This window comes from Corvus kubaryi, unplaced genomic scaffold (genome assembly GCF_017639235.1).
Source record: "Corvus kubaryi isolate FWS band 111438036 unplaced genomic scaffold, C.kubaryi_AGA036_p1.0 37256, whole genome shotgun sequence".
Taxonomy (NCBI): Eukaryota; Metazoa; Chordata; class Aves; order Passeriformes; family Corvidae; genus Corvus; species Corvus kubaryi.
Genome location: NW_024581076.1, coordinates 6,346,167 through 6,373,425, shown reverse-complemented (window position 1 = coordinate 6,373,425; position 27,259 = coordinate 6,346,167). Strand labels below are relative to the sequence as shown.

Below are 27,259 nucleotides of genomic sequence, written 5' to 3'. Positions count from 1 at the left end.
CAGTGGTCAGAAGAGGCAAGAGGGGATCTCTCCTCCTGTAGTCAACCAGTTAAGCATCTATAGCTTTCCTAGGAGAGGAAGAACCCTGTGGGGGATATGTTTCCACACACTGGTGGTAATCATGGGGGGTTGTTCTGTTGTGTTAGCACTGTGCATTAGTAGCTTTTGGTTCCCTGTAGTTGCCATTAAAGAATGTGAGGTTTGTCTCCTTTATTTTGTGTTGTACCCCACTGTCCCTTCCAGATGCCTCCAAAGCCTTCTTTACAGTCTTTCGGAAGGTGACTGTTTTGAAATCCTTGTTAGGTTGTCTTTGTATATGTTGTGATTTGCCCAAACATATATTGTTCAGATTGCTTTTCTTCTCCAAGAAGTTTTTATTGCCTATAAATAGTCAAGTTGTAGGATGTGATGGTGGATAAATCTGTTTTACAGGTGTGATGAACACTTGCTTGAAGCTACTTAATGGAAGCTTTTAGCCAGAATCAAACTCCTAAGTTTTTCATTCTCTATTTACTTTTCATATCATGCTACTGCAGTGCATAGGTGCATGCATTATCTTGGTACAAAGTTTCAGAAAGGTTTTTTTCTCTTTCCTTTGAGATGCGAGGCAGTGTAGGCAATGCTTGTTCCTTATTTATGGATTCTGCTGGTTTGAGTGTTGATTTTGCAAACTTGTGTAGCTCTGCTTTGCTGTATCTGTATTTAAATCATGTGCATCTCAGGGGCCATAGTTAGTGGGTCGAGAGCAAAAAGTTGACATGAGCATAAGCGCTTGTCTCCTTATGCCTTGCAGGCAGGGCTGTTGAGCATCTGCAGTTCTTTGCAGCTCAGAGAGCTGATAAGGTACAAGGGCTCAGCTTGGACAGCTGCTAAGTAAAGAGCATTCTCACTCATCTGATAAAGCCATAGGTAGTTTGATCAGCATTATATAGGAGGTCTGTGCCAAAAGAAACAGCAGGTCTGAAATTTTTTTATTTGGGACACCAAATTTAATGTTACTTGGTACCATACTAGTAACACATACCTGTTCTTACCATCTCTTATGTTCTAAAGTACATGATGTGGGAATTCTAGAGGAAATAATCATGTTCACTAAAAACATCAATCAGGTTGGATCCACAAACATTGTCCGTTTTGTGCTTTGGACCTTGAAGGTGAATGGATAGAGGAAGAAAAAAGGTGCGAATGGTTGTTAATGATTATGCAAATATGCAAGGCAGCAGAAGTAAGTTTGCGTAGTTATCTTATGACGTTTTCTAATTTTCAAAATCTTAATTTTGCAACCCAATAGTACTACTTTAAAATGGAGGAGGATCTATGTGTAAAATTCTATTTACTTCACATGCATCTGAATGCTTCCATAAAACAGCCTTCAGTAAAGCAGCTTGGCACCATGGTCCAACGTGAGGACATATGTAAGTACTACCATACATGATCTTTGGAGCCAGAGTTTGCAGTCATTTAATAATCTTTGCTGGACCTTTCTGATTAATTGCTTATTGAATCCACATATGCTTTTGCTGTGCAAAAGACTTGTAAAATAGTTCCACAGTTACACTTTTACTGAGTATAATGATTCTTTTTGTTTGCTTGCTTCGAGCCTGCTATGTCATGATTTCTGTTGATTCTCTTCTTACACTATGAGAAATTATGAATGATCATTCCCTATTTTCCTTCTACATGCCATGCAAGTTTTATAGACCTGTATCATATCTTTCCGTATTTCGGTCAGTAGCCCTAGTTCTTATCTTAGCTATGCAGAAAATGTTCCAAGTCACTGATCACTTTTCAACATTTCTTAAACATTTCCAGTGCTGCAGCATCCTTTTTTATTAGTTGATGTGACCGTTTCTTATGTAGAATTAGAGATTTGTGAATCCCTTACATGTGTATAGTAATGTAATAGCTTTCTTGCCTTTTTGCTTTACAACTATAACTTTGCCCACATAATTTAAATTGTTGTCTTTTATGTACAGTGTTTTGCTTTTATTAAATACGATCTTTATTGAGGTTCATCTTTTTACTGTTATTCACAGATCTTTATGGAAGGTTTTTTACTGCAGATTTTGTCAACATCAGTTTCATCCTTTTTTAAAGTCCTGGGGGACTTCCGTAGTGGTTACCCTACAATTCTATTATGAAAACAGCCTGGTAGTTTTGTCTGTCTTTTTAAGTAGTGTGTCCATAAAATGACCGTGCCTGTATTAAATGACAATTTTACTTCTTTAGTAGCTTTTGGTGATAGACCTGATCAGAAATCTTACAGGAAAGTCATGTATGTTTAATTAGGTAGATCATCCTTACCCCTTTTGTCATTAACTCTTAGAAGATGGCAGAAATATTTGAAGGAGGCAGTTCATCCTCATTACATCATACTTGCCCACAAGTACTACTCTTCATTATCATTTCACCAGTTGTCTTCTGTTGAAGTGTACTCACTTCTCCATAGGTCTGCAGATCACTTCCCAGATGTGCTTTATAACCTCAGGGTCCTGTTACTTCCTTCTGTTCCTCAGGTGCTGATGTACACAGCTGCACGCTCCAGTTGGTAGCTTGGAGTGTTTGAGTTTATTTAGTACTCTGGGGTTCCCTGAACCTGACATTTTGTACTATTTTATCTTTTTTTGTTCTTGTAAGGCTTGATTACATTTCAGTTTGAAATTGTTTATGTACCTTTATTAAGCTACAGAATACCAGTTAAGAAAAATGTATTGTGGTGATTACTGATGATTATGGCTCATTTATCTTTAGGTGGTGAAAACTGTGGGTCTTCGTGAAGTCTGGTTTTTTGGGCTGCAGTATGTGGACAGCAAAGGCTACTCAACTTGGCTGAAGCTAAATAAAAAGGTAACAATTCCCTCATATTTAGCCAAGTGTACAGTTTGAGTATACTTTATAAGGTTTGCTGATCTAATATTTTAAGTGAGGTATAGTTTTCAAATTTAGTTGAAAAAAAGCTTTTCATTTGCTTTAAATGACAAAATACAGTCTTAAGTTAGATTACTTATAAAAGAATATGCAAAGCTGCATCAATATTTAATTTGAGGAGACAGTTTCCAGTACTGTGGAATGCATGCGTGCATGCATTAGGAAAATTTGAATTCATATAATTATCCCATTTTCATGTAGCAAAACATAACAGAATAAACATTTTACAGTTTGGGTGTGTGTATGGGGAGTATTTGAGCTTCAGGAATTTGTATGCATACAGCTATAGATTTTAAACAAGGCAAAATAATAGGCTTCTAAACTTTAGGTATCTAATAGGCAGGTTGTAGGATAATTTATCTTTTTTTTCCAAACAGCTTTGGGTACTTTGTATCTCACAGCTACTGGGAACCAGGTCATTTTACTATAATTTGTATTTATGAATTCGAATGGTCACTTCTTATTTTAGTACTGGCTGTCAGATTGTTTGTTAATGTCACTGTTCAGAATGGAGATACTTGTTTTTTAGTTCAACATAATCAAGAATGCCTTTTTTATCTTTAGTATTAGGAGGCAAATTGGGAGGGGGTTAGGAGCAAGTCCCACTGTCTGCACTTACATAATATTTGCTTCTCCTCTGTACTAAATCCCGTGAGTTAAGCCTGCTAACCACCAAATCTGTCTCCTAGAAGTTCATATGTGTCTTGTTTCATACACAATAAACATGGTAGTGCTACAGATACTTTGTTAGCTGTAATGGGAGACCATGGGATTTATTGCGTCAGTTGTGAAAAATACAGAAGACATTGGTCTATGAAAACCTTTAGCAATTTAAGTTGCTGATACAGTTCAGAAGCAGTTGCGGGTGTGCTCATTTTTTTAAACTTCAACTAAGGCAGTTATTTATCTTTTCTTTAGAAAAACTTGTAACATTTGACTCTGAAATGCATTGCATTAACTGGCTCTCACTTTAATTTACTATTTACGTATTTTCAGTAAATACAGATAAAATCTTATAAAGAATAGATGTGCAAGTAAGATTTTATTATGGTGAGCACAACTAATTTTTCACTGGTGAGATTTACATGAAATGCTGAGTCTGTAAATAATGCATGACAACAACGAAAATTGAGCAAAACTTTAAAAACTGGCTAATGTTGAATATATGTGTACTTATGCTGTCTTAGGTGTTTAAAAGGTTCTATTTATTATATTCACAGTTTGAGACTTCCTACAAGTTGAGCAAACAGATACATCATTTCATGCGTAGCAAAGAGATTTTAGTGGGACTAGTAGTGCACATGAAATTAAATGTGTAATAAAGTGCTTGAATTGGGATGTATGAGAATTATTTTACTATGAATGTCCATTTTAACAATTACTTCTTTATGTTAAAATTAGTTTAATTTTGAATGTTTTTGCTTTGGTCATAATTGGTGTAGCAAGCTGAGCACAAATGAAATGGAATTCTACATAAAAATGAGTTTTTGTTGAAATTTGAAGTAGAGTAAGTCTTAAGACCACATCTGATCTCTTTGCAGAAATCACAGTTTTAAAGCTTATCCATTCTAGAAAAATAATGTGATTAAAGGAATTAAGGTTTTTGCACAGGAAAAAACCACATGTATTTAGTTCAATAATTGAAAGACTTTTAAAAGAATCCAATTTTACACTCACACTGAAGAAATGTGCTGTAGTTCTTGCTAAAGAGCCATTGCTAGACCCTAATTTATTACTTCCTGCAAATCATCCTTGGGGGATATAGTTTTGACCTTTTTCGTGTCTGTTACAACTTCTTAGTTTCTAGATCTTTGTTGTGATAAATACAAATTCACACAAGCCTACAAAAAAAATCTCTTAATCAGCCTTTAAGTAGTATTTCAAAATTGTCTGGTTTATTCAAATTGATGTACTTGTTTGTGCCATGTGAACCTTTCAGTGAGGTCCACAGTGGGCTTGTCAGGAAGCTCTGGGTTTCAGTGTAGAGGAGCTAAAGAGTTAAGTACTACTTAATCACATTTGATTTACCATTTAGTGCTCTTGTTTTTCTCCTTATTCCTTTCCCTCAGGTAACACAGCAGGATGTACGGAAAGAAAATCCTTTGCAGTTTAAGTTCAGGGCTAAATTTTTTCCAGAGGATGTATCTGAAGAATTAATTCAGGAAATAACTCAAAGACTTTTCTTCCTGCAAGTCAAAGAGTCGATCTTAAATGATGAAATATATTGCCCACCAGAAACTGCAGTTCTTCTGGCTTCTTACGCTGTCCAGTCCAAGTATGGAGATTACAGTAAGGAGATCCATAAGCTGGGCTACCTAGCCAATGACAGGCTTCTTCCCCAGCGGTGAGTGAGACGGGTTTTGCACCAACTGCTGCATATAAACTTAACTATAGCACATTTTTTAGAAATAAAACATTAAGCGACAACATGCACTTAATAGTGACTTTCTTCGAGTTTCTCTTTTTGGTAGTAAAATTTAGAGATCCTAATTTAGACTTAAAATAACAAAGAAGCCACAGGTTTCTTGAGACATATCTCCTGTCCTGTCCACAAACACCTGCACAGATTTAGTTGAACGCATTTCCAAAGTGCTCCAAAATAATGTAATGTTCCTGGTGCTTGGCTTCTGCTAAATTAAAATCAAAATACTCCAATATAGAAGTAACTGAAATCTGTTTGATACTCTCTCCTTTTCTTCTATTTCCATGTGTTGGTACACTTAAATGATAATAATTTCCTGAAAGTAAAAGTGTACTGCAAATAAAATATATTGCAGGAGAGTGCTAGCCTGAACAGAAACTTTAGAAACTAAATTGTTGCCATTGCTGTTGAGAAGAAGCTCTTTTGTACCTGTCAGTCATCTAGTTGGTTAGGGAAAGTAAGCACCAAGATTATTGTTCTGTTCCTTTACATAACTGAAACGATGCTCCTGATATATTTGGCATGAAGAGAAGCATTGTAACACAAATGTACAAAGTTAGACAATTTTGTTAGTGTAGATGAATACATAGTGTTGTATTGTGGAGAAACAGGTACTAACTAAATATGTAACACTAGGACACTGTCAAAGAAGTGAGAGCCATGCTGTATTTTGAGGTTTCTTTAAGTCATATGCTTTGTCTCTTTGGTTTGAAAACTAAAAGTGCAAGCTCACTTTTTAGTGTAACTAAGCTTGTGAATTTTCTAGCAAACAGGCATTTCAAAGACTGTGAGGAAGTATTGAAAGAAATACTTCCAGAAACATTTCCGATTTTTTAAAATCCTGGTGAAAAGCTTGAGTTTGGCTCTTTGCTTCCAGCTTGTGACAGTGAAGTTTATACTTTTTGTATAGGCTTCCTAGAAAAATACCCTTTCTTAGAAAGTCAGGGAGATGTAGAACCAGTAAAACTGCCATTACTGAGTATGTTCAGAAATCTTGGTTTTTGCTCAGTTATGATGACAGTCTGTAAACACTGACATGCTTGGGTACAACAAAAACTCATATATTTAAGGTCTTCCTTTTCAGTAGACAAATGCTAAGATGATGTTTTAATTGTCCTTTAAAACAGTTTCTTCAGGAATGCCTGAAGTGCTGGCTGCATGGAATAAAAGCATAATAAAGTTACCATATGCATTTGATTTCTTACTGCAGTACTACACTGAACGTTCTGGTATGCCAAAAATGTAATTCCATCATTGCAGCCTCTTGTAGATTAAACATCAGATAGCTTTCTGAAGCTGCTTCCCTACTGATATTATTTTAAAAGGAAAAATAAACAAAAAACCACTCACGAAAAACCCCCAACAAGGTTGTCTGCTAACCTGTTGTAATGTCTTACTTTTTCTTTCAAATGACAACAGAATGAAAGCTTGAGTGTATCTTTGCATACCTAGAGATTAATTTGCAAGCATTGTTGCCAGTAGATTGTATAGGTGTGCATTGTCAGCTGTTGCAAACATTACATTTTATGACTTAGCTGAAAGTTGAGGTATGCAATGGTGTGACTTTTATGTTACAAAGAATATAGAATACCAGGAAAAAAGAATTGACTTTCACACTATTTTGGAAGTGAATTTGTTGAAAAACAAAGATTCTGTTTCTGTGCTGAAAGTATGAGCAGTGCACAGGAAGTCATCTTTAAGTTTATTCAATTAAAGCATAGGATATGCTGTGCAACAAAAGGGGTTAAATTTGTTGTCAGAGTCATTTAATAGCAACAATTTTTATTCACAGTGTGTTAGAACAGCACAAACTGACAAAAGAACAGTGGGAAGAAAGAATACAGAACTGGCATGAAGAGCACAGGGGAATGTTAAGGTAATCACGTAAAAAATGTTCAAGACATCTTTCTTTATTATTAGGGTGTATTTTGGGAGGTGTTTGTTTAGAAAGTGGCTTTCTTTTATTCTGACCGGGGTAGGTGGTTATGAAAGACTTCCATGAGAGTTGAGTTTCCAGTTAGGTTACTGGTTTACCTGCATGATTTCTGGTAAGGCTCTCAACTGCCTTTGTCCACGGTTGCCTGCCTGTAAAATACATTTAGTATTTCCTTAGCTCATGGGGCAGAAAGACAAAATGCAATGATTGGACTCTGCTTGGATATTAGGGTGTAGAGCTCTTTAAAAGTATCTGAGTCAAACTGATTTCAAAGAGAGATTTAATTCATAACTAAATTTTACCCCAAGTGTTCATTCTGCAATAGTTCCCTTATTCTTACAATGTATTTATGATTTGTTGTCTAAACTATACCAATTTTTCTTCTTCATCAGGGAAGATTCTATGATGGAATACCTTAAGATAGCACAAGACTTGGAAATGTATGGAGTCAACTATTTTGAAATAAAGAATAAAAAAGGAACTGAATTGTGGCTAGGAGTTGATGCTTTGGGTCTGAATATTTATGAGCATGATGATAAGTAAGTGGGTAATACTCATTTTGCAGTTCTGTCCTAGGAGATGCTGTCTGAGACTGTACACCCCCCACCTTACAGAGCGTTCAGTAAGATGTAGCAAAACAGATTCTCCTTCTAATCTGTATGAGAGATAGAAAAAGAGAGAGAGATGTGAACTGCTAGAATGTTTGAATTTTAAAGATTATGGATGCAAAAGAAGGGAAAGGAAGAGCAGTTCTATGGAAGTTTAAATTTACATTGCTTCATAAGGATTACTACAGCTAGACTGTCTTTATATGGTTTCTTCCTGTACCTTTCTCTCAAGACACTCCCTTCAGTCAGGATGAAAAGGACATTTTAAAGCTGAGCAACATATTTAATGAGAAACATTTGTAAGAGCTGTGACAAGGATTATAGATGTTGGAGCGTGAAAAACTTGGATATTTAAAAGTGAAACTTGTTAGACACCAAAGAAAATAGATCAGTCTTGTGTCCTGATAAAGGATCAAATAATCTGTTCTACTTGGAAAAGCTGAAATGTCGGAAATATGAAGAATTTGTAAATAGAACAACAGACTTTTTTCTTTCTTTACAAGCACTCATTAGTAGTATCTGATGTCAACAGACCATTCACAGTGATTCGAAGTTGAACATGATGTGTCAAACTCCAGATGGGAGCAGTCAACTTTAGCTGTATATACTCTGTAACAAAATTCTGTAAGCCTTAATTGCCATTAGATGGCAATATAACTCCTGAAAGAAGGAAATATTCAAAATGTTCAGCTCAGATTGAGCTATGAGGCAATTTTTGGTATTTCCTATCTCCTGATAGTTAGCAATCAAATATTAAATATTTTCTGATATTTATAATTATGGTAATATGAATTGAAAAAACTTTCTGTGCTGGCGGAGAAAAATATTTACTGTTACACAGTTGATGCATAACGTAAGAGTTTCTGAATTTATTTTGCTTAAGATGCGAGGGAAACAAATTAACCTTGAATTCTGAAAATGTAAGAACACAAATCTGAGCTAAACAAAAGTACAACATGCCTGAAAGTTACTTTAATTTCAGTATTTGAATTGTCAGTATCTCAAATTTCAATAGTTACTCTTTAAAGTGAAAATGCAGTTACCAATACCATATAAAGAATGAGTACATGATCGTGATGTTTAGCATCTAGGTCATAGTAGTAGAATAAGTCAAAAATCAAAATTCCTTTTGTTACAGTGCCATGTAATTTATTAAAATGTAATTGATTTGATGGAATACTAGTAAAAAGAAAAATCTACCAAAATATGCTTGAACTGTTGTTAATGTTTACATTAAAACATAATGTTGTAAATGTAATATTCTAAATGTAGCTACGTGTAATAGTGAAAATGGTACAGACATAAGCCGTATTGAATTAATATATGTATATATATAAAGTGCACATCCTTGCTGCTTTCTAACAAGAATTTTTTCTCTTTGAAGGCTGACACCCAAGATTGGTTTTCCTTGGAGCGAAATAAGAAACATCTCTTTTAATGACAAAAAATTTGTCATAAAGCCAATTGACAAAAAGGCCCCTGTAAGTAGGGTGTAAAACAGTATCACTTGCTATATGAAGAGATTTAAGCCTTCAGGGACTTTGTGGCATTAAGGCATGAGTAAATATTGGTGACATTTATTACTTTTAATGATAGAATAGTCACTAATCAAAAGAAAATGTTCATTTTGAAATATGGTATGTTTATTTTCTCTCTTTTCATTCTGTTTGGTACTTCTAAATTGTTGGGGGTTTTTAAGTCAACTAATACTTTGTGATGTGTTGACAAGACAGCGTAAGATGCTAAATTCTCTGCCTCTTCCCTCCTGTTTTTCTTTTTCTTTCTTTCTTTTTTTTTTTTTTGGTTACAACAGCACATTTCATGAGACTTTCTAGGTCAAGTGTCATCAGAATAGAGAACAGTCTTACTTTTTTAGAATTTTAAATAAATAATTTTGTGTAAACCAGCTAATTTCTGGACTATTCCAGGTGCAATTTTGAATTTATCTTACAAGTTTCTGACAGTAACTAGATTTACAGATTATGGTGTTCACTTGGTCAAAATGTGAAAATACTTGTAAGCTTTCATTTAACCAATGCAAGAATGCAGTAATGCTTTGAATCTTGTCATAAGTGTATTTTTTTAGGTTAATGGGTATACTGGAATTATTGTTTTCCTAGGATTTTGTTTTTTATGCACCCCGTCTGAGAATTAACAAGCGAATTTTGGCACTGTGTATGGGAAATCATGAATTGTACATGAGGCGGAGGAAACCTGATACAATTGAAGTGCAACAGATGAAGGCCCAAGCTAGAGAAGAGAAACATCAGAAACAATTGGAAAGGTAATTAACAAACTTACATGAAAAAGAAAAAAAATGCTACCTTTTTAAGAAGTCGTAGAATACTATATATCTTAGAACTCTAGAAAAAAGAGAGCTGCTTTTCTTTCTGCACCGTTTAAGCAGGATTGTGAATTGGCAGGGCTCACCTGTGTTAATAGAAAAACGTATCTTTTTTGAGCTTTCAGCACAGTAATAGTAGCTGTACTGTTGTTCCCCATCCTGTGTTTTGTGAAAATCTTACCTCTCTGTTGCTTGATTCTTAGGGAATTTTATACTCTATGGGTGAACCCTTAAAGCAAGTTCATTGAAGAATGTCTTGGCTTCCCTTTTTGCGTATTTAAAAAATACTGTTGCCATTTCTAGCCCAGATGAAACATCATGTCTAAAATGCAGATATAGTGGCAGATTTACCTGGTGAACCATAACCAAGGTTGATTATCAGTTCTGTTAATAAATTGTTTTTCTCTACCGTATTTTGAAGCAGAAACTGAATTAGAAGCATTTAAAACTGTGCTTCCCTGATGGCTGAGTAAACTGAAAAATTGGCTACCAGCATCCAAAGAGTAGCATTTAATATGTTGGAGGGTAAAAAAACCTTTTTACTATTTTTTTTCAGGGCACAACTAGAAAATGAAAAGAAGAAAAGGGAGATAGCAGAAAAGGAAAAGGAAAGAATAGAGCGTGAAAAGGAGGAATTAATGGAACGCTTAAGACAAATTGAGGAGCAGACAATGAAAGCTCAGAAAGGTGAGGTCATAGATTTCTTAAATCTGGTGACAGTGTTTAGTTTAGTTGGGTAGTTCAGTTCCGCAGTTCTCTGTATGTTGATGTGTTTCGTTACTGTGTGGGGATATTATTTTACTAATAGCGGCAAGAATTTAGTGGTGTTTTATTTGATATAAGAGATACTCTTTCAGTGCTTAAACGATGGTGTGCATGTGTTTGTCTGTATCTTTTTAATATAAAACCAATTTCTAATATAGCAAAAGTTTTGATTTAGTAAAAAGAAAATGCATACACAGTTCAACTCAAAATTATGAAATGCTTAAAGTGCTGAACACTTGGAGTTGGAGGGAGCAGGGAAATTAGAGGGGAAGACTCAAAGTACTTTCTCTAGGATTTTGTTGAATTCAGCTTTTAATTTGGAAATTCTGTGTTCCTTCCTCCTTTCCTATTCCTTTGAAAGATTTGAGAAGTTGAAAATTGAAGTCTTGTCATACATTAGTGACAAAACATGTAGTTTCACCAATAACAATTCTTTGTGTTTAATCACTCTGTAGAGTCCCTGCCTCCATGACTTCCCAGTCCTTCCTCCATGTTTTTTTTTTTTTTTTTTTTTTTTCCTACTTCAGGTTTGGTTCACATTCATAAAAGTTTTGTTGCTCCTTTCTTTTCCTAACTCTTGGCATCAAGCATCATAGAGAGAATCACTGATTAACACTATGCAAATAAATTACATATGCCTGGCACTGCTCTCCAGCTCTATCCCTGCATTTTTCAGTCTTTCAATGCAGAACAGGTTGGACACATCCAGACAGGTAACACACTAACTGTGCCATGAAACTGTTTAGCAAGAGCTGTTTGGCCCGGGACAACACAGTGTCAGGGTGATTCTGGAGGTTTGACAATACACATGTTCTCAACTTTGTGACCAGTATAGCCTAATTTCTGATGCAGTACATAATGTTCATGTGTTGCTGGTCTTTTTAGCCTTCTATTCATTCACACATGGAAAAGTCTTTATGTAAAGGGTGTCTGTTGTAGTTTCGTGCTCTGCATTTTCATGGAAAGGTTTGTTTCAGTAGTGTTTATAAATAATTTTGTGTTTTATTTAACTTTAGGTACTGCATTTGTAGAACCCCACATACTTGTGATGCTGTTCATTTAATTTTATACCTGAAGTAGTAGTAGGCCTGGGAAACCAAATGAAGAGTAATGGTTACAGTACTGCTTAAAACTAGAAGTGCAAAGATGAAGCATGTGTCAGCATACCTGGGGAGGTGCTTTTATAGTATTAAAGCTTATGGGGAAGGCAAATGGATTGTTGGAAAAAATGAGTAATTCTTTAGGTATTCTTGTGAAGGAGTCTATGACAGCTGTGCCTAGCCAAGTACATAGAGGAAATTTTATTGTTAGAACTGGCAAAGAGCTTTAGAGAGACTTTTTTCATAGTCACTTAATTTTTCACATCAGGGGAGGAGTATATTTTGTCTGTGTAAACCTTACCTTGCAGTACTGATTGATTATTACTACTTCCTATTTCACTAAGGGTTGTTCTGCCCTTTAGATTCCAATATTTTGCTATGCAGGCAGCTAGACAGCTTTTATCTCTCCCTTGATTTAAAATTTTCCTCCTCTGATGTACAAAGAATTTTTCTGACCCTTCCGGTTGGTCTTAAGTAATTTTGCTGGAGGCATGTGCCTAAATTTTCGGCTGTGATTAAAGAATCTGCCAGGCATTTTAATAAAGAAGACAATTTTTTTTTTTCTTTCTGCAAGAGAGTAATTTAATGTACATAAAATACCCTCATAGTAGAAGCATGTTCATGTATATGTACATGTATTTTGATGTTTAGTTTTTCAGTGAGGTGACAGTTTTCTGAAACACTGGGCTGTCAGAACTGTCAGGTGAGATGAAGTATATCCAAAGAATGTCTTAAAGTGGGGGGGAAATCAGACATGGAACAGAGCTCTGGGTAACATGCTCTACAGTTTGTCTTAGCTTGAGGCGGTCTTGGAAATCTCGGTTAGTGTTCTAATTTACTTTATTTTGAGCATATGCTGGTATCTGTGATACATATGAGGAAGAGCTAGGTAGCGATACCTTGTCTGTACACTTTCCTCTTGGCAGAGCTAGAGGAACAGACTCGAAGAGCTTTAGAACTGGATCAAGAACGGAAGCGTGCAAAAGAGGAAGCAGAACGCCTAGAAAAAGAGCGTCGAGCAGCTGAAGTAGCCAAAGCTGCTCTAGCCAAGCAGGCAGCTGATCAAATGAAGAACCAGGAGCAGCTAGTAAGAAACTTCATTTCTTTTCTTCAAAATAGGATTAAAATTGAAAAAGACAGTTGAAAATTTATTTTCTCTTGTTTATGTCAAATGAAGAAGTACACTGAAACACAAAAGTACGTGAGATACTGTAACAGATTGTTTTGGGAACTGTTTTAGAAAACTGCATTAGACTTTCCACTACTTTGCAAGACAAAAATAAAACTCGGGATCTGTAGGAAATTAAAAGAAGACCACCACCTTTCAGACTGACAACACTCACTACATTCTCTTTCTAATAGTATCAGGCTTATCCAGCTGAGAACAACAGTAGCTTCCTTCTGCAGTCCCCTGGGAAACCTGTTCTCTAAGGCAGGTCTGTTCTGAAGCTGCGTGGTGGTGGTGGGGAGTTGGTGACACTGGTTTGTTGGGGTTGGGGGTTTTTTTTGTTGCTGTTCCCCTCCTGTTTCCAGTATTTGCGGTGTCTTCTCACATACTGTGCTAGACTACTTCTAATTCAAGATTTGTGCATAATAATCAAGGAAGGCATGAAAATAGTAGAAGAAATGATTTCTCAACTATAAATTAGCTTTTGATCATCTATAAACTTAGCACACAAATCCAATGGCAAGATTTAGCTTAATAGTACTGAGATTATGATCCAGAATCATAATCTTAATGGTGGGACTATTAAAGTTGTATTAGACTGAAACAGCATGAAATGCTAGTTGGTAACATCATCTTGCTGTTTCTCAGCAAGCTTTGGAAGTGCAGAAGATAAATATTTTTTAAATATTATTTCCATTAGGCGAGAGTACTCTGATTCCCTCTGCCATGTATGCTTAAAATTTCTATTTTTCACAGAGAAGTGACGGATGGTAACTAACTCTTTTCAAGCTGGATCATAGCAAAGGCTCTGCTTTCTTCCACTGCAAAGCCAGAATGATACCAAATTAAAACTTCTACTTTGTTCTTTTGTTTGTTTCAGGCAGCAGAAATTGCTGAATTCACAGCCAAGATTGCACTTCTAGAGGAGGCCAAGAAAAAGAAAGAAGAGGAAGCTTCAGAATGGCAGCACAAAGTAATGAGCCCATGCTGTGTGAAGTCAGAACTTCAAAGAAACTAAGGGAAATGAGTGCGGAAATCTTACTGGAAGTCCATGGGGTCAAATCTCTCCCTTTCCCCTTAGGCTCAGAAAGTCTTTCTTAAAGGTTTTTGTCCTGCAGTCTACTGAAGCCAGCCTATGCTTCTGTTTAACTCATTTCTTGGTATTACATAGTCATGAAGGGGGGGGGGGGGGCAAAGTTCTCATCATGACAATATGGTCAAAGATTAGAAATGGCTTCTTTCTGTATGATGATGAAATAGATTGGAGCTTTATGTTAGAGAAGAAAACACCTCAGGAGGGAGGTGTATGAAATCATGAGTTTTGGTGGAAAGATGAACCAAAACAGTTAACAAAGGCATATGAAATGCAAATGGACAAAAATTTAAAGCAAATTTCTTCATAAAATCTATAATTAGCTATAGAATGGGAATAATTACTCTGTGTGTGGGTTCCAAAAGGGTTTGAACAAATTGTCATAAGTTCTGTTTAAGTATGAAATTTGAAGGCATCACCTTTGATCTAGGAAGTCCCTGAGCCTTACATTTCAGGAGGCTAGGAGAGTTGGAAAACAGTCAGTATGATTGCCCTATTCTTCCACTTTTCTCTTGTCTACTGCTGGAAATAGCTGGTACAGCTTATTTTGAGCCATATCTGGTTTTTACTGTGTGTCTCTATTTGACAATTTTCAGTGTGTAAGCTAGTCACGTCAGTTATAAAGGATAGTTTCATGTCTCTGAGAACATCTCAAATATTTTTTTTTTTGACTCTTGATAAATCATTTTAAAAGATGCTAAGTACTGTTTACTGTATTTAGGCTTTTGCAGCCCAAGAGGACTTGGAAAAGACCAAAGAAGAACTGAAATCTGTGATGTCTGCTCCTCCTCCACCTCCACCCCCACCAGTTATTCCTCCAACAGAGAATGAACACGATGAACATGATGAGAACAATGCTGAAGCCAGTGCAGAACTGTCTTCTGATGGTGTCATGAATCACAGGAGTGAGGAAGAACGGGTAACAGAAACACAGAAAAATGAACGTGTTAAGAAACAACTCCAGGTAATGAAGATTCGTAGTTGTATCAACACAATTCAGGCTTTGGGTTTTCATTCTTCTTTTGTTAAAAATTTCACTGACGTTATGGTCTGCCAAGGAAACAGCCTTTTTATCATTTATTACATTTATTACTGATTTACCAACCAATATCATTCATAGTGTTCTAGAAGTGAAATACGTAGAAAGATTGGATGTAAGGTTGTGTTTTATAGCTTAAAGGTGTAAGTATGCTGCTGCATTGGCCAGTAAACATTTCTACTAATTATATAACTTCCAGAACTCTGCGTGTTAAAACATAATGCTTTCCTTTTTCAATACTAAAACTCATTAAATGGTATGAACAGATGCTTTCTTAGTAGTATTGGTGTTTGTTTGCAGTCACTCCCAGGTGTTATAAATGCAAAAACTCAATTATGCCCATTTTGGATTACTTGTATTTGCCTGAAACTGAGCAATTCCTCCCAGGCTGCATCTTACCTCTCGAAGCATAATAATCTGTATTAGTGGTAGCCCTTTTCCTTGTTATGAAATGTTTATTTGGGAAGAAAACAGAAGAAAAGGAAAGCTGCTACTCTGTTTGGCAGCATTATTTTAGTAGCGCGTGTGTGTAGTATTCTTGCTTGGAGTCACTGAACAGATCAGGGAGATAAGTCTTTTAGCTAAAGAAAAATTGAAAAATAAGGTGGTTTTCCTGCTTTATCCTGCTGGTCCCTTTCTTCTTGGATTTTATGGTGTATGAGACTTTTTTTTTAATATAGTTTCATGCTTACACTTATTTAAGGAAAGAATCCTATGCTCTCCTTATCTTTCCTTCTGCATTCCTTCTGATAGGCATCACAACTTGAGTTACTGAGCAGCACAACAAGCATTTCATAGGTTGGCATTCAAGAAATACTTATCCAGATTGCAGAATAGTTGTTATCAGAAACTCCAGAGTCATTAAAGGATTAGTCAAAGCACTTAAATTCGAATATTTTATTCAACAGGCTTTAAGTTCAGAGTTGGCTCAAGCCAGAGATGAAACCAAGAAAACACAAAATGATGTCCTTCATGCTGAGAATGTTAAAGCAGGCCGCGATAAGTACAAGACTCTCCGGCAAATCCGACAAGGCAATACAAAGCAGCGTATTGATGAATTTGAAGCAATGTGAGAGCTGGTATTTTGCATATGTGTTCCTCGTAAAGCTGAACCACCAACAGAGAAAAAAAGCAGGCCTTTGCAGATTTGATGGATTGCACCCCACTTTGCCAAAGCACTTAATACCAGGTTGACTACAGTGACTAGAAGACAAATTTTAGGGGAAGCTATAAAACAGTAAGGCAGTCTGTGAACCCTAGGTTTTGGGTGGGGGGAGGGTGCGGAGGTTAATAGCAGGTTTTTCCCCATTGTCTTTTCAGTTTCCTTGTTTGTTTGTTGGTTTTTTCCCTTTGGAAACAGATGTGAAGTATATAATGACTGACAAGTGTATATATTGCTTAAACATTAAGAAATAGAAAGAAGAATGGACTGTACCTAAACTGGATAGGTACTATTTCAGTATGAAGTTTGAAATTAGTTTTCAATGTAGCTACTCCATTAAGAGTTTGATATTGCTCACTTTCAGTTTTGGTTGTTTTTTTCTTGTTTTGTTTTGGGGGTTTTTGTGTTTGTGGTTTTTTTCTCCCAAGTGAAATTCTTTGGTGTTTCATGTCCTGTCATCATTGATGGTTTTCTTTGCCTACCTGTTCACAAAGGTCTGGATGGCAGGTGGTAGTTCCAGGAAATGTTTTTTAATGGAACACTACCTGTGGGCAGCACATGGCTGCTGATAGGCTTGAGCAAGTATTGCTTTTCGTAGCTGATTCTTTTAGATGTGCAGAATGTTCCAATGCAGCAAAGAGGGAAAAAAATAAACAAAGCTTAATGTGCTATTTGCTTGTAATTATTTTATTTGCAGTAGGGAGACCTGGACCTTTCTGGCAAGGGAGCATATGAAAACATCAGTCCCAGGGAGGGGACAGTATCCTACCTCACTACTATGTACATGATGACTGGTCCTTCAAACACCATGAAAAAAACTGTTTAAATTGACTGTCACTACACAGTGATATCATAGATTGCTAGGAGTCCTTACTCCTAGGATTTTGTTTTACTTTATGATGGATTTATAGTGCTAAATACTGTCTAACTGCCTTCTGTTGAGTTTAAATTGTAAAAGCATCTGGTGTGTTTTAAAGCTGTAACCTGTCACTGGTATACTATATTCTGGGAGGGGTGTAGCATGTGCATGTCAGTCAGTTTGGGTTTCAAATACAAAATGAAACTTCCCAGAATTGGAGTAAAAGTGTTTGTAGCTTCAGTTTTCAGAGAAGCTAGTATTGTAATTGTCATATCTGATGTCAGATGATTAAGTCCTTTCCCTCTTGAAAAGGAAACCTGCTTTTTTGAGAAATTTCCTTAGATATTGAACTTTAGTAATAACTTTATAGTTAATGTGGACATCAGTTACTCCCTGTGTTAGAGTACCCTAGTAAATGTCAACAGTGGAAGAATCTAGGTTTCTCTGAGGATGGTTCAGCTTTTTTTCTGTTTGATATTATGCACTCATAAATTTACACTTATCTATTAAAATTTGCCATTTTATTAAACATTTTTTTCATGCACAATAGGTTTAAATTTCTTATGAACAGTCCGACTAAGTTTGTTTTTTTTATTTTGCGGAGTAAAAGTTTGGCTATGTGGGGTGACATCATGAAAATTAAATAAAGATACATTAATATATTTTTGGTTTGTGGGGCTAAACATATCTGCTTGACCTTGAAGACTGGTGTGCAGATGCTGTGCACATGCTTCAAAATGCTGCTTGGTGGAAGTTGGTGTTTCAACTTGCAGTGCATTTTAAGAACAGTTTTTGTTTCACAGGCTTCATACACCGAAGCTTAAGCAAATTTCTGAAGTATTTGAACAGTTTGCCATAGCAGGTGAAATACTGTGCTTCCAGTGAGTTTTCATTTTTCCCTGAAAAGTGTGCACTAACACTGATCCATCAGTTTCAGTGTTGGGAAAAAACACCAGTAAAGATTGTTGTTCATAAATCTACAACACGTAGAGTAGGGCTAAATGGATTAGATCCATTTATAAAGCTGTGTGATTTTTTTTTTTTTTTTTTTTAATCTAAACAACCAGGGACAACCATTTGTAATACAGATTTTCACAATGAACAAAGTGGTAATAGCTGCTGTCACAAGCAGCTGGGAACACTTACTGGTGCAGAAATACTAAGAATACATTTAATGATTACTTGGTGAAGTAGTTTTCCACATGCTTTTTCCTTTAGCATCATGTTTTGTGTTGTACAATTAAGCTACAATTACATCTACTATTTTGGATAACATTCATTGGTTAACAATAAAGAGATACAGTTAATTTCTCTGAGGTCCATTGTTGTTATTTAATGCCCTTTTTTTCTAACAGTTTTACTCAGCACACTCCGATAGCCTCTCTTTCCAGAGCAGTGTAGAAATTTTGATCATCTTTTTGTTTCATACTCTGCTCAGAATTAAATAAAAAAATCAAATTTATTCTCTACCCTAGAGAATGGTATTTTGCTTAAGAAATTACCACATACAGTTAGGAGGATGCACTGGTGTTTGTCGATTCAAAACAGGATGTGAATCATCACAGCAAATTTTCTCTTTTGAGAGCAGAGGATAATTTGGCCATATAAGAGCTCTGTGGGTAATGTAAGAACTTTCAATCACTGCCTACATATTGCTTAGCCCCAGGTTAAGTGAAATTTAGTTTAATGGGTTAGTATCTTAATTACTGAGAAACCGTGATGTGATTTTTTTTTTTTTTTTTTTTTTTTTGATACTGCACCTTATAGTGGACAGTGCTGTCAAATACATGCATGGCCATGTGTTTTAAACAACAGCAAGTTATTGGGCTTTTTCATCTCTAGTACACTTGAAAAAGACAGGAACAGTCCCGTGTAAATAGGTGTACAAATAATCTGCTAAAATATTCTCACATAAATTAGACCTCCTCTCAGGTGGCATTCCATTCTCTCTTGTAGTTGTTTGGCCTTGCACTCAGTACAAGCACACGACCTTTTCTGTTGCTCCGTAGGGAAGAATTGCCATGAGGAATTAAAACTTGGTACTTGTAAACGTGCATATTTCTAGTTTTATAGTTCCTTTTTGTTGTAGTCCCTCCTGCTGAAGCCTTAGATCTGAGGTTTCTCACTTGTTAGAGAGCTTCTGCATAGCATAGGTATGTAGCTTCACAATATTGTGCATGAAAGGGGAGGTAAGTGCTTTGAAAGATTTATTTTTTTCTAAAATACGCTCTTGAGGTGGAGAGAAAAGGATGAAAAATAGTGCCACTATTTACAGGCCAGACTATTACAATCAAACAGAATGTCTCGTTGTGCAAGAAGATATTTTATCTTCTTGAAGCAGTCCCTTCTGCACATCAAAACCTACATTTTCCACCACTTGTACCACTTCGGAAAGCATTATTGTGGTTTTGCTTTTTTCTTAAAACATGTTCTCTAGGGTTTTTCAACTTACCTGCTTTGAGCACCTCTGAGGAAAAAGGAGGTTTGTTCTAAATGAAGTATTTCAAACTTCTGAAGAAAAGGTACCACAAATACTTTTTCTAAATTTTAAAAGAAAATACAGAGATTAAAATAATTAGTTAAAACCTTTTGTTTTTGAAGAGGAACTTTTATGCAAGCGTTTTCCATGTCTGTTTACATATGGATATCTAAAAAGTTGTTCTGCCCAAGACTTCAGGGTAATTTCAGGAGTCAGGGATTTTTAAAAAAGATGATGTATCCAAGTGGGCTGAGGTAGTTGATCCTGGTGTTTGTAAATGTACTTTGAGTAAAAATAGCAACATAAAATTGAAAACTTTCTTACAAAAGAGAAAAGTTCAATTTTTAATAGAAGTTGTCTCATACACATAATTTGATTTATCTTGGCTGGGTGATAAGATTTTCCTGGAGAATATAAGAAGTGTCAATGTCTCAGCATACAAACTGTGGTGATTTCTTTGACCCCCGTGGAGCACATTCTGCTGTTTGTGCTTGTAGGTGGAGAGTACCTGCCTCCCAGCGGGAATGCTGTGCTGGCTGCTCGGCTGGCTGGGTGGCTGAGGGAGATGGTTCTGGCTGGTGGCTGTGGGCACCTGCCATGTGCTGTGTCCCGCTGCTCCATTTCCAAGCAGCACAGTGCAGTGCCTTTCCTCCCCACACAGCTGGTCTGCAGGCAGGGGAGTTCTGCCTGACTGTTCCTTTTCCCAGTTGGGGGACCCAGTTCAAGGGTCAGCAGCAAGGGACAACTTAGGGCTGAAGGGCTGATGTAATGGTAGAGGGCTGTAAGAGGGGAGACAACCCCAAATGCAGATGTCCGCTAGAATCCCCTATTGGCTCCTTTATTTACTTGCATGGAGGACTCCTTTTCAGTGTAGTCATGTGGGAGCTGCGTGACCAATAATCTGTTTAGCAAATTTAGCAGCCAATTTTCTGGAGCAAGTTGCACTTTCCATTTCACCGAGCTGAGCCTAGATCCATAGGCCAAAGCCAGTTACCTGAGTTTGTTTGGATTGATGGAGTTTGTCGCTTGTGTTCGCTTTACTGTCTGAGTTAATAAACTGATGCTTTGCAGTGCAGTTAGAGAAGCTTTGCTTTGCTTTGCGTTGCTTTTTTTTTCCTTCATTCCACACAAGAGATTGCTTCCGTATCAAATGTATGTTTTGTTCAATGTGAATGAAGTGGGCTCACCAAGCCCAAAAGGCTTTCTCACCAAACTATCAAATTTCTTCAGAAGGGACCACAATACTTGCAGCAGTGCCTCAGGAAGAGACAGATTATGCCCACATAGCTCATAGTTCAGGGAAAGACAAAGTTAGCAGGAGGAAATGGAGCATTTTGAATTGCTGGTATTCCATGAGGTGTTTATATTGGCTTTTGTAAATAATATGTCAAGAGTGTTTCTGTTCACAGCAGTAGGCTTTAGGCAGCAGAAGAAACGAGGGGAGATGGAAATGCACATCAAAGGACGCGGCCTGGTTGGTGCAAATATTCCTAATGCACGTGTGCATAAGAGTTAATGTTTCCTGTGCTCTGGATAAGTGGATCAGGTGAAAACAGATCAAGCTCAGAGGTAGGACAATTGCATTGCTTTTTCTGCTTTTTTGTTTTTGGGTTTTTTTGTTTCTTTGTTTGCTTTTAAGCTACCTTATTTACAGAGGAGGAACTGCCATTATCTGAAGGCTTTTAGAAAGCCTGCTGCCCAGCACTAAAAGGTCTTGCAGTTCTTAAGGCCACGTGCTCCCAGCCTGGCCTCTGTGTTATAAACTTCCTCTGCAGCGTGGTAATTTTGCCCTAGCACATTTCTGCAGTGCCAAGAGCCGTGTACATTCAGGGTTCTGCTGCTCCACTTGCTTGTTCCAGCAACATGAAACCCATGTGTGCCCCTGTGAAACAGTAATCGCTCCACGGCCCTGTGGCTGCCTACACAGCTCTGCGGGATCTTATATCCACAGCTCCCTACAGCCTCAGCTTTCACACCTCTTACTCACCCTTGATCTCTTCTTTGAACTTGATACAGTATTTAACTTAATCTATGGCTTCAATAACATTCTACTAAACTGAGCTTACAGTGAATGGTTGACTACAGTGTCAAATGCGTTCTTAAAATATATCAATGAGCCACACTTTTATTCAAATAGCACTTCTGATTAATTAATAATCTCTATGAATATGGTAATTGCAGTTGTGTTGCCAGAAAGAGCTTCATTTGCATTGGGACTGAGGCTCAAAACTTTTCTGCTACGTGCATTTCAGTCTTCAGCAAAGTTGAGAAATAATATCCAGAATAGACAGATGAACCGATCATGCTGCTTTCCTTTATTGTTGGGAACAAATTAATTTACATCTGAGTGAGCAGATTCAGTGTTTGAGACTTGGGCAAACTTGTCCACACATCAGAAAAAATTCTAAAAATTAGAACAAATCTTCCCACCATTAATCAGCACTCCACTGTTTGTTTCCTTTCCTTGATAGTGTTTCTTCAGTTTGATTCACCTTTTGAATTCTTGGATCTCTTCTCTTGTGAACAGTGTTTTGGGCATCTGTCTCACTGCTCAGTGCCAGTTTACCTTTCCATACCATTTGGAAACACAGCTCTTTCTTCTTTTGCATTTGGGATCTTAGTGTTGTTTTCAGCGAAGCCAGTGAACTCATCATCTTCAAATTTAGAACTATTACTGCTGCTTCTCAAAATAGTCTTCGGATTAATTTTGGGTGCATGTTCGCTTACCAGCCAGCCATGGCATACGCCACCTTATAGCGTAAGTGATTGTATTGACAGTTAATAGTTGCTGGTAGCTTTCTGGAGAAATGTCAGAAAACAAATACGTTAATGCAGAATCCGAACCACAGTGTTCATATCCGTGAGGTTCAGCTTTGAACCTAGCCCTGCTCACACACACAAGGGAGTATGTGGGAGAGAGAAATTCTGTGCTTTCATTGTGTAGCTCATCTGGCTGGCTGGACTAGGCAGGAGAAAGCACTGGAGCAGGATGGTTGTTCCTGCTCAAACAGCAGAGTTGTCAGGCACAACCACATGGTGCTGCAGCTTTGCTTTTATGCACAACAGGTGTCCTGGATGTAAAAATAAAAAGGAAGAAAAAGCAGCCCTGAAATAATTGGCTTTTCCTGTGGAGTCTTAAGTAAGTCTTATTTATTGCTATATTTCTGTCTGGCTTGAACTTTCTCTGCAGGTCACTCCTGTAAAAGCTGAACTGCTCTATAGCATAAGCACAGATACCTGAGAGCAGGAGTCAGGTGTCCCATGGCTCTTCAGCCTGCCCTGCCTGTAAAAAACAGTGGCAGGTGTGGGGGAAAAAATACCTGTCTCTGTTTGTTTTAATAGAGGGCCATGAAAATAAATTCTGGAATTCTGCTGGCTTTCCAGCAGTGGCTTCTCTATGCTTTGGGATGGCCCTTTCATATGTGCTTCTCCCAGTCTTCTTTGAACTGGTTCTTACATCTCACTTCTCTTTGCTGCTGCTTTACTGCTTGGTTTGGGCTTGTCTTTGTTCTGTTGTTTTCTTTTTTTTCTCTTCTCGCTAATGTGTCCTGCCTTTTATTTCATCTGAAGAACAGATTTTAGTTTACGTCATTGAGAGCTTTAATGCAATTATTTGTTTCAAGATGAGAATGCAAATTAAGACAAGGAAGGAAGATGTTGCATAATTATTAGTTTAAAACCATTGTGAGGATAAGTTCAAGCCTTAAGTCCTAGCTAAAAAATATGTTGCACTTAGCTGACTGCTTAGACTTAAGGTGAAAAGTGGAGGCAGACAGCTAGGTATGGCAAGGTGGACTTCTCAAACTAAATTCATGATAGAAAAGTACTTTGGTAAAAATCACTAGGCCTTTTATGTATTTGCATTTGCTGGGTTATTTTGAGAGCGCTGGAGAAGAAAATATGGAATGATTTTTTTTTTAGTCGTATTTCCTTTAATTGCTGCTGTTGTGGCTTATTCCACAAATTTAAGAGTAAAAGTGCTTTTTTTTCCTCCCCAGCGATTTTGTAAAGTTATGTTTTGCCTATGACACTGAAATTAGCTTTGCAATCTGGAGCTTAATGGATGAAACTATTTTCTGAGGGAAAGGTATCATGGTTTGTTTGTTTAACTGAGCTTGGTAATTTATATGTATGTATATGTATGCACATATATATTAAAAATATATAGATAGCTGGTTAAACTGGAGATTTCTAATACAACATGTGGCATTAGGCCTTGTAATGTCTGTATTAAAGTGAAATATACAAGTTGCTACTTAGAGGAACTTTGATCTTGAATAGTTTTAGAAATGAGGCTTATAAAAACTGTGTTTAAAATACGATTTTAAGAAAATCACAGCAGGCAGAGTGAATATGGTTCAGTTTTGTTCTTGATCTCAAATCTACTTATCTTCATGTTTGATTTTAGCCACCTGTGAAAGCCAGTTGTTTCTGGGGTTCTCTTAGTACCAGGAAACAGTTCACTGGTTTCAGTGATGCCTTCCCAGCCTACAGTTTCACTCACTGACAGAAACCTGTTTCTTCTCCCCACCCATGTCCAGGAATTGCTGTCAGACTTTTAAAACACCAGTCTTAACCACATGCCTTATTTGCTTATGGTCAAGCCCTGGAAGTTCTGGCTGAATTTCTGTGCCAGAAAATCTGTGTGGGAAACAGGCTGCAGTACAAAATTCTGATGTTCCTGCACATTATGTGCTGTGTCTGCACTCGTAAGTGTTAAAAAAAAATGCTATTGAAGGCTTCTTACTTTTGAATAGCTGCTCATTCCCCATGCTTACTAATTACAAAGAGAATCTGGTTGTTTACTCTTTTTCTTGATTAATTTTGAAGAGTATTATGATATATTACTACTTACAGCTGAAGTGTTTCTTTCTCTAAAACAATCAGAATGAGATGTTCACAACAAAGGAAGGCTCACATAGGAAGGTTGAATGTAAAATACTGGTTATTCTTCGCCTAGTCAGTATATTTAAGGAAGTCATTTTCCAAAAGGAAAGCAATTTTCAAGCCACTTCAACAATGATTTTTTTGTAAAAAATCAACATGGAAAATAAACATTTTTGAAATGTATCTTCACTCAAGTAAGTTTTGACTCATTGTAAAGATTTCCAGCAGAGGACATTAAACTTAAGGAGAGAAGTAAATTTGAGAGAGATTCTTTATGCTGTCCTCACCTTTTTCTCCAAAAGGCTCATGCAAGGGAACACGTGAAATGAACTGAACGCCAAAGCTTACACAGCAAACAGCACATGTGTTGTGCTAAAAGGAAAATATGTCTGAAATCATATTGGCTGTGATTGAATGTTCTACAAATATGTCCTATATTTGGTGTATTTGTGCAAAAGGCATTTTATTTCAGCCATCTTTGGGAGCAGTTTTAACACAATCTTACCTCTGTTGCACTCCCATGTGGTTTGTGTTACCTGCAATAACAGATTGGTCCTTTAAAACTACCCCTGGGTGGATTTTCAGTTGGGTTCTTCGTAATGCTAAAATTTGATACCAAAATTGAACTGCTATGTACAAAAATTTGGCATAGAAGAGTACTTAAAGAGTTTGAGCTGCTCTTCAAGCTGTGAAGATGGGTTTTGGGTGTCCCTGGGTGCCTTGGCCACAAGAACAGTGTGTTTCTTTAATCACTGTGTTTCTGATGCTCCCTCGTTCTGCTGACATCTTAGAAAAAAAGTTCAGTCAGAAATTAAATATGGAATAGTTACAGGGAGTGAATATGGCTCATATGATGTTGCTGCATATTTCTATCTATTGTTTAGTATACTTTTGCTAAATCTATTTGATCTCTCTGTGTCTTTCTGTGCAGGTTACAAAAGTACGATCTCTTGCAACCCTTAGGATAGGAGCAAGGTAAAGATCAGCAGAAGACCTGGGGTCTGCCAAGGCCTGCTATTGCACTTCTGTAAATCTGGACAGTGTACAGTGCTTTAAATTAGGCGCTGCCTGGTCTGTGAAGAGTTTTTGGAAGGACCAGGAAGTGCTGTTACAACATTTTGTTAGTGTTTGATTCTCTCATGGTCTCTAAAATCTTTCCTTTGTCGTCTTTTCCCAGGAGAAAATCAGCTATTTGAAGTATTTAAGCTGTTGTTCTTTCCAGGAAAACAGGATAATACTAATGTGTTAATCTTTAACTTGTAATGGGATGTGCTACAGTAATGTGACCCTCCAAAGTGCTTCCTGTAGTGCATCCTGTAGGCTTTGTCCACAAATGATGTAGTTTGGGAAGCCTGACATATCCAGCCTGGGTAAAGTGAAATAACAGTAGATACTTTCCAAGTTTTATTGGTTTTCTACACAGTTTCTAAGAGCCTTGATGATACCTGAACAGTGTCAGACAATTTTCTAATGTAAAAATCCCTGTTTAATATGTCTGTACATACATTCCCAGTGTAAGCTCCCGTTGCTCCTTGCCTTTTTTGTACGCTGTCAGGATGTGCATTCTGTGTGTACGTAACTGCGCTGGACTGTGCACCCTGCACAAAAGCCTGAATAAATGGGTTTGAACCTTCATCCAAAGAATCACTATTCATTTGATGATCAGTGATGCTAGTGGGTTTTCCTTCACTTCTCTGAGAAGTTTTAATTCACTTTGTAGCACCAATCCAAAGCAGAGTTTCCAGGTAAACATCTTGTGCTATGACCAGGTAAGCCAATGAGAGGCTTTATTTCCAAAGAATGGATTACTCTTGAAGGAAAAGACAGCTGGTAGTTAAGGAAGTTAATTGAGTAGATAGACACCCGAATTATCCTCAAATCCAGCTGGCACCCCCTGGAAATATACCCAGCCTTGGTATATGCCTCAGAGTGAACTTTGTGTTCCTTGCAGTGCCTTCTTGCACAATGGCCTCCTGCACTGGGAACTGTGCCAGTAGATCTGTCAGAGGACTTGCATCTGAAGCAGCAGCTGTCAAAGCCTCCAACATGTGCCCAAAATCATTAGGTGATAACTGCCCGAGGAGGAAGCTACTCCGGTGCTCTGCAAGCATCCCATGGACCTGGGACCTGCCTTGGTGCTGCTGCTGTGCCTCCTGTAGGCACCACATCTGGGAGCAGCCCCTCTGGCTTGGCTGAGGGAGGAGGGGCTGTGTGCCCTGGACCCTCCATCCTGGCAGGGTTTGGAGCCACATCCCTCACACCTCAGGACTGCAGGCGGGTAGGGTGGGCAGTGGACCATGGCCAGCCTCCTGCTGAAACCCTTGCAGAGACGGGGGCTGTCGAGAAGGAAGCCTCCCCTGCCTCTGACTGGCACACCAGGACACCACCAGCTGAAGCAAGACCCTGGCTCAGCCTTTGGAAGACAAGGTTTGGGTTTAGGATGCCAAGAGGAACATAAAATACAAAGCT

The 27,259-nt window shown here is 37.4% G+C and overlaps 1 protein-coding gene across 2 annotated transcripts in view; it reads left to right on the top strand.

The window, feature by feature from the left end:
- The window catches only part of RDX (radixin), a 45,651-nt gene extending 19,226 nt beyond the window's left edge, over positions 1 to 26,425 (top strand). The window contains exons 4-15 of one of the 2 annotated variants that reach the window (XM_042023865.1): positions 2,752 to 2,847; positions 4,998 to 5,272; positions 7,143 to 7,226; positions 7,679 to 7,825; positions 9,279 to 9,375; positions 10,015 to 10,178; positions 10,795 to 10,925; positions 13,030 to 13,190; positions 14,152 to 14,244; positions 15,086 to 15,328; positions 16,312 to 16,472; positions 25,722 to 26,425. In XM_042023865.1, the coding sequence (XP_041879799.1) occupies positions 2,752 to 2,847; positions 4,998 to 5,272; positions 7,143 to 7,226; positions 7,679 to 7,825; positions 9,279 to 9,375; positions 10,015 to 10,178; positions 10,795 to 10,925; positions 13,030 to 13,190; positions 14,152 to 14,244; positions 15,086 to 15,328; positions 16,312 to 16,472; positions 25,722 to 25,758 (1,689 nt within the window). In that variant the 3' untranslated portion in view covers positions 25,759 to 26,425. Of the gene's footprint in view, positions 1 to 2,751; positions 2,848 to 4,997; positions 5,273 to 7,142; positions 7,227 to 7,678; positions 7,826 to 9,278; positions 9,376 to 10,014; positions 10,179 to 10,794; positions 10,926 to 13,029; positions 13,191 to 14,151; positions 14,245 to 15,085; positions 15,329 to 16,311; positions 18,732 to 25,721 lie in introns of those variants that run through there. The other variant, XM_042023866.1, reaches the window with a different exon arrangement.
- Positions 26,426 to 27,259: the final 834 nt, after the last annotated feature.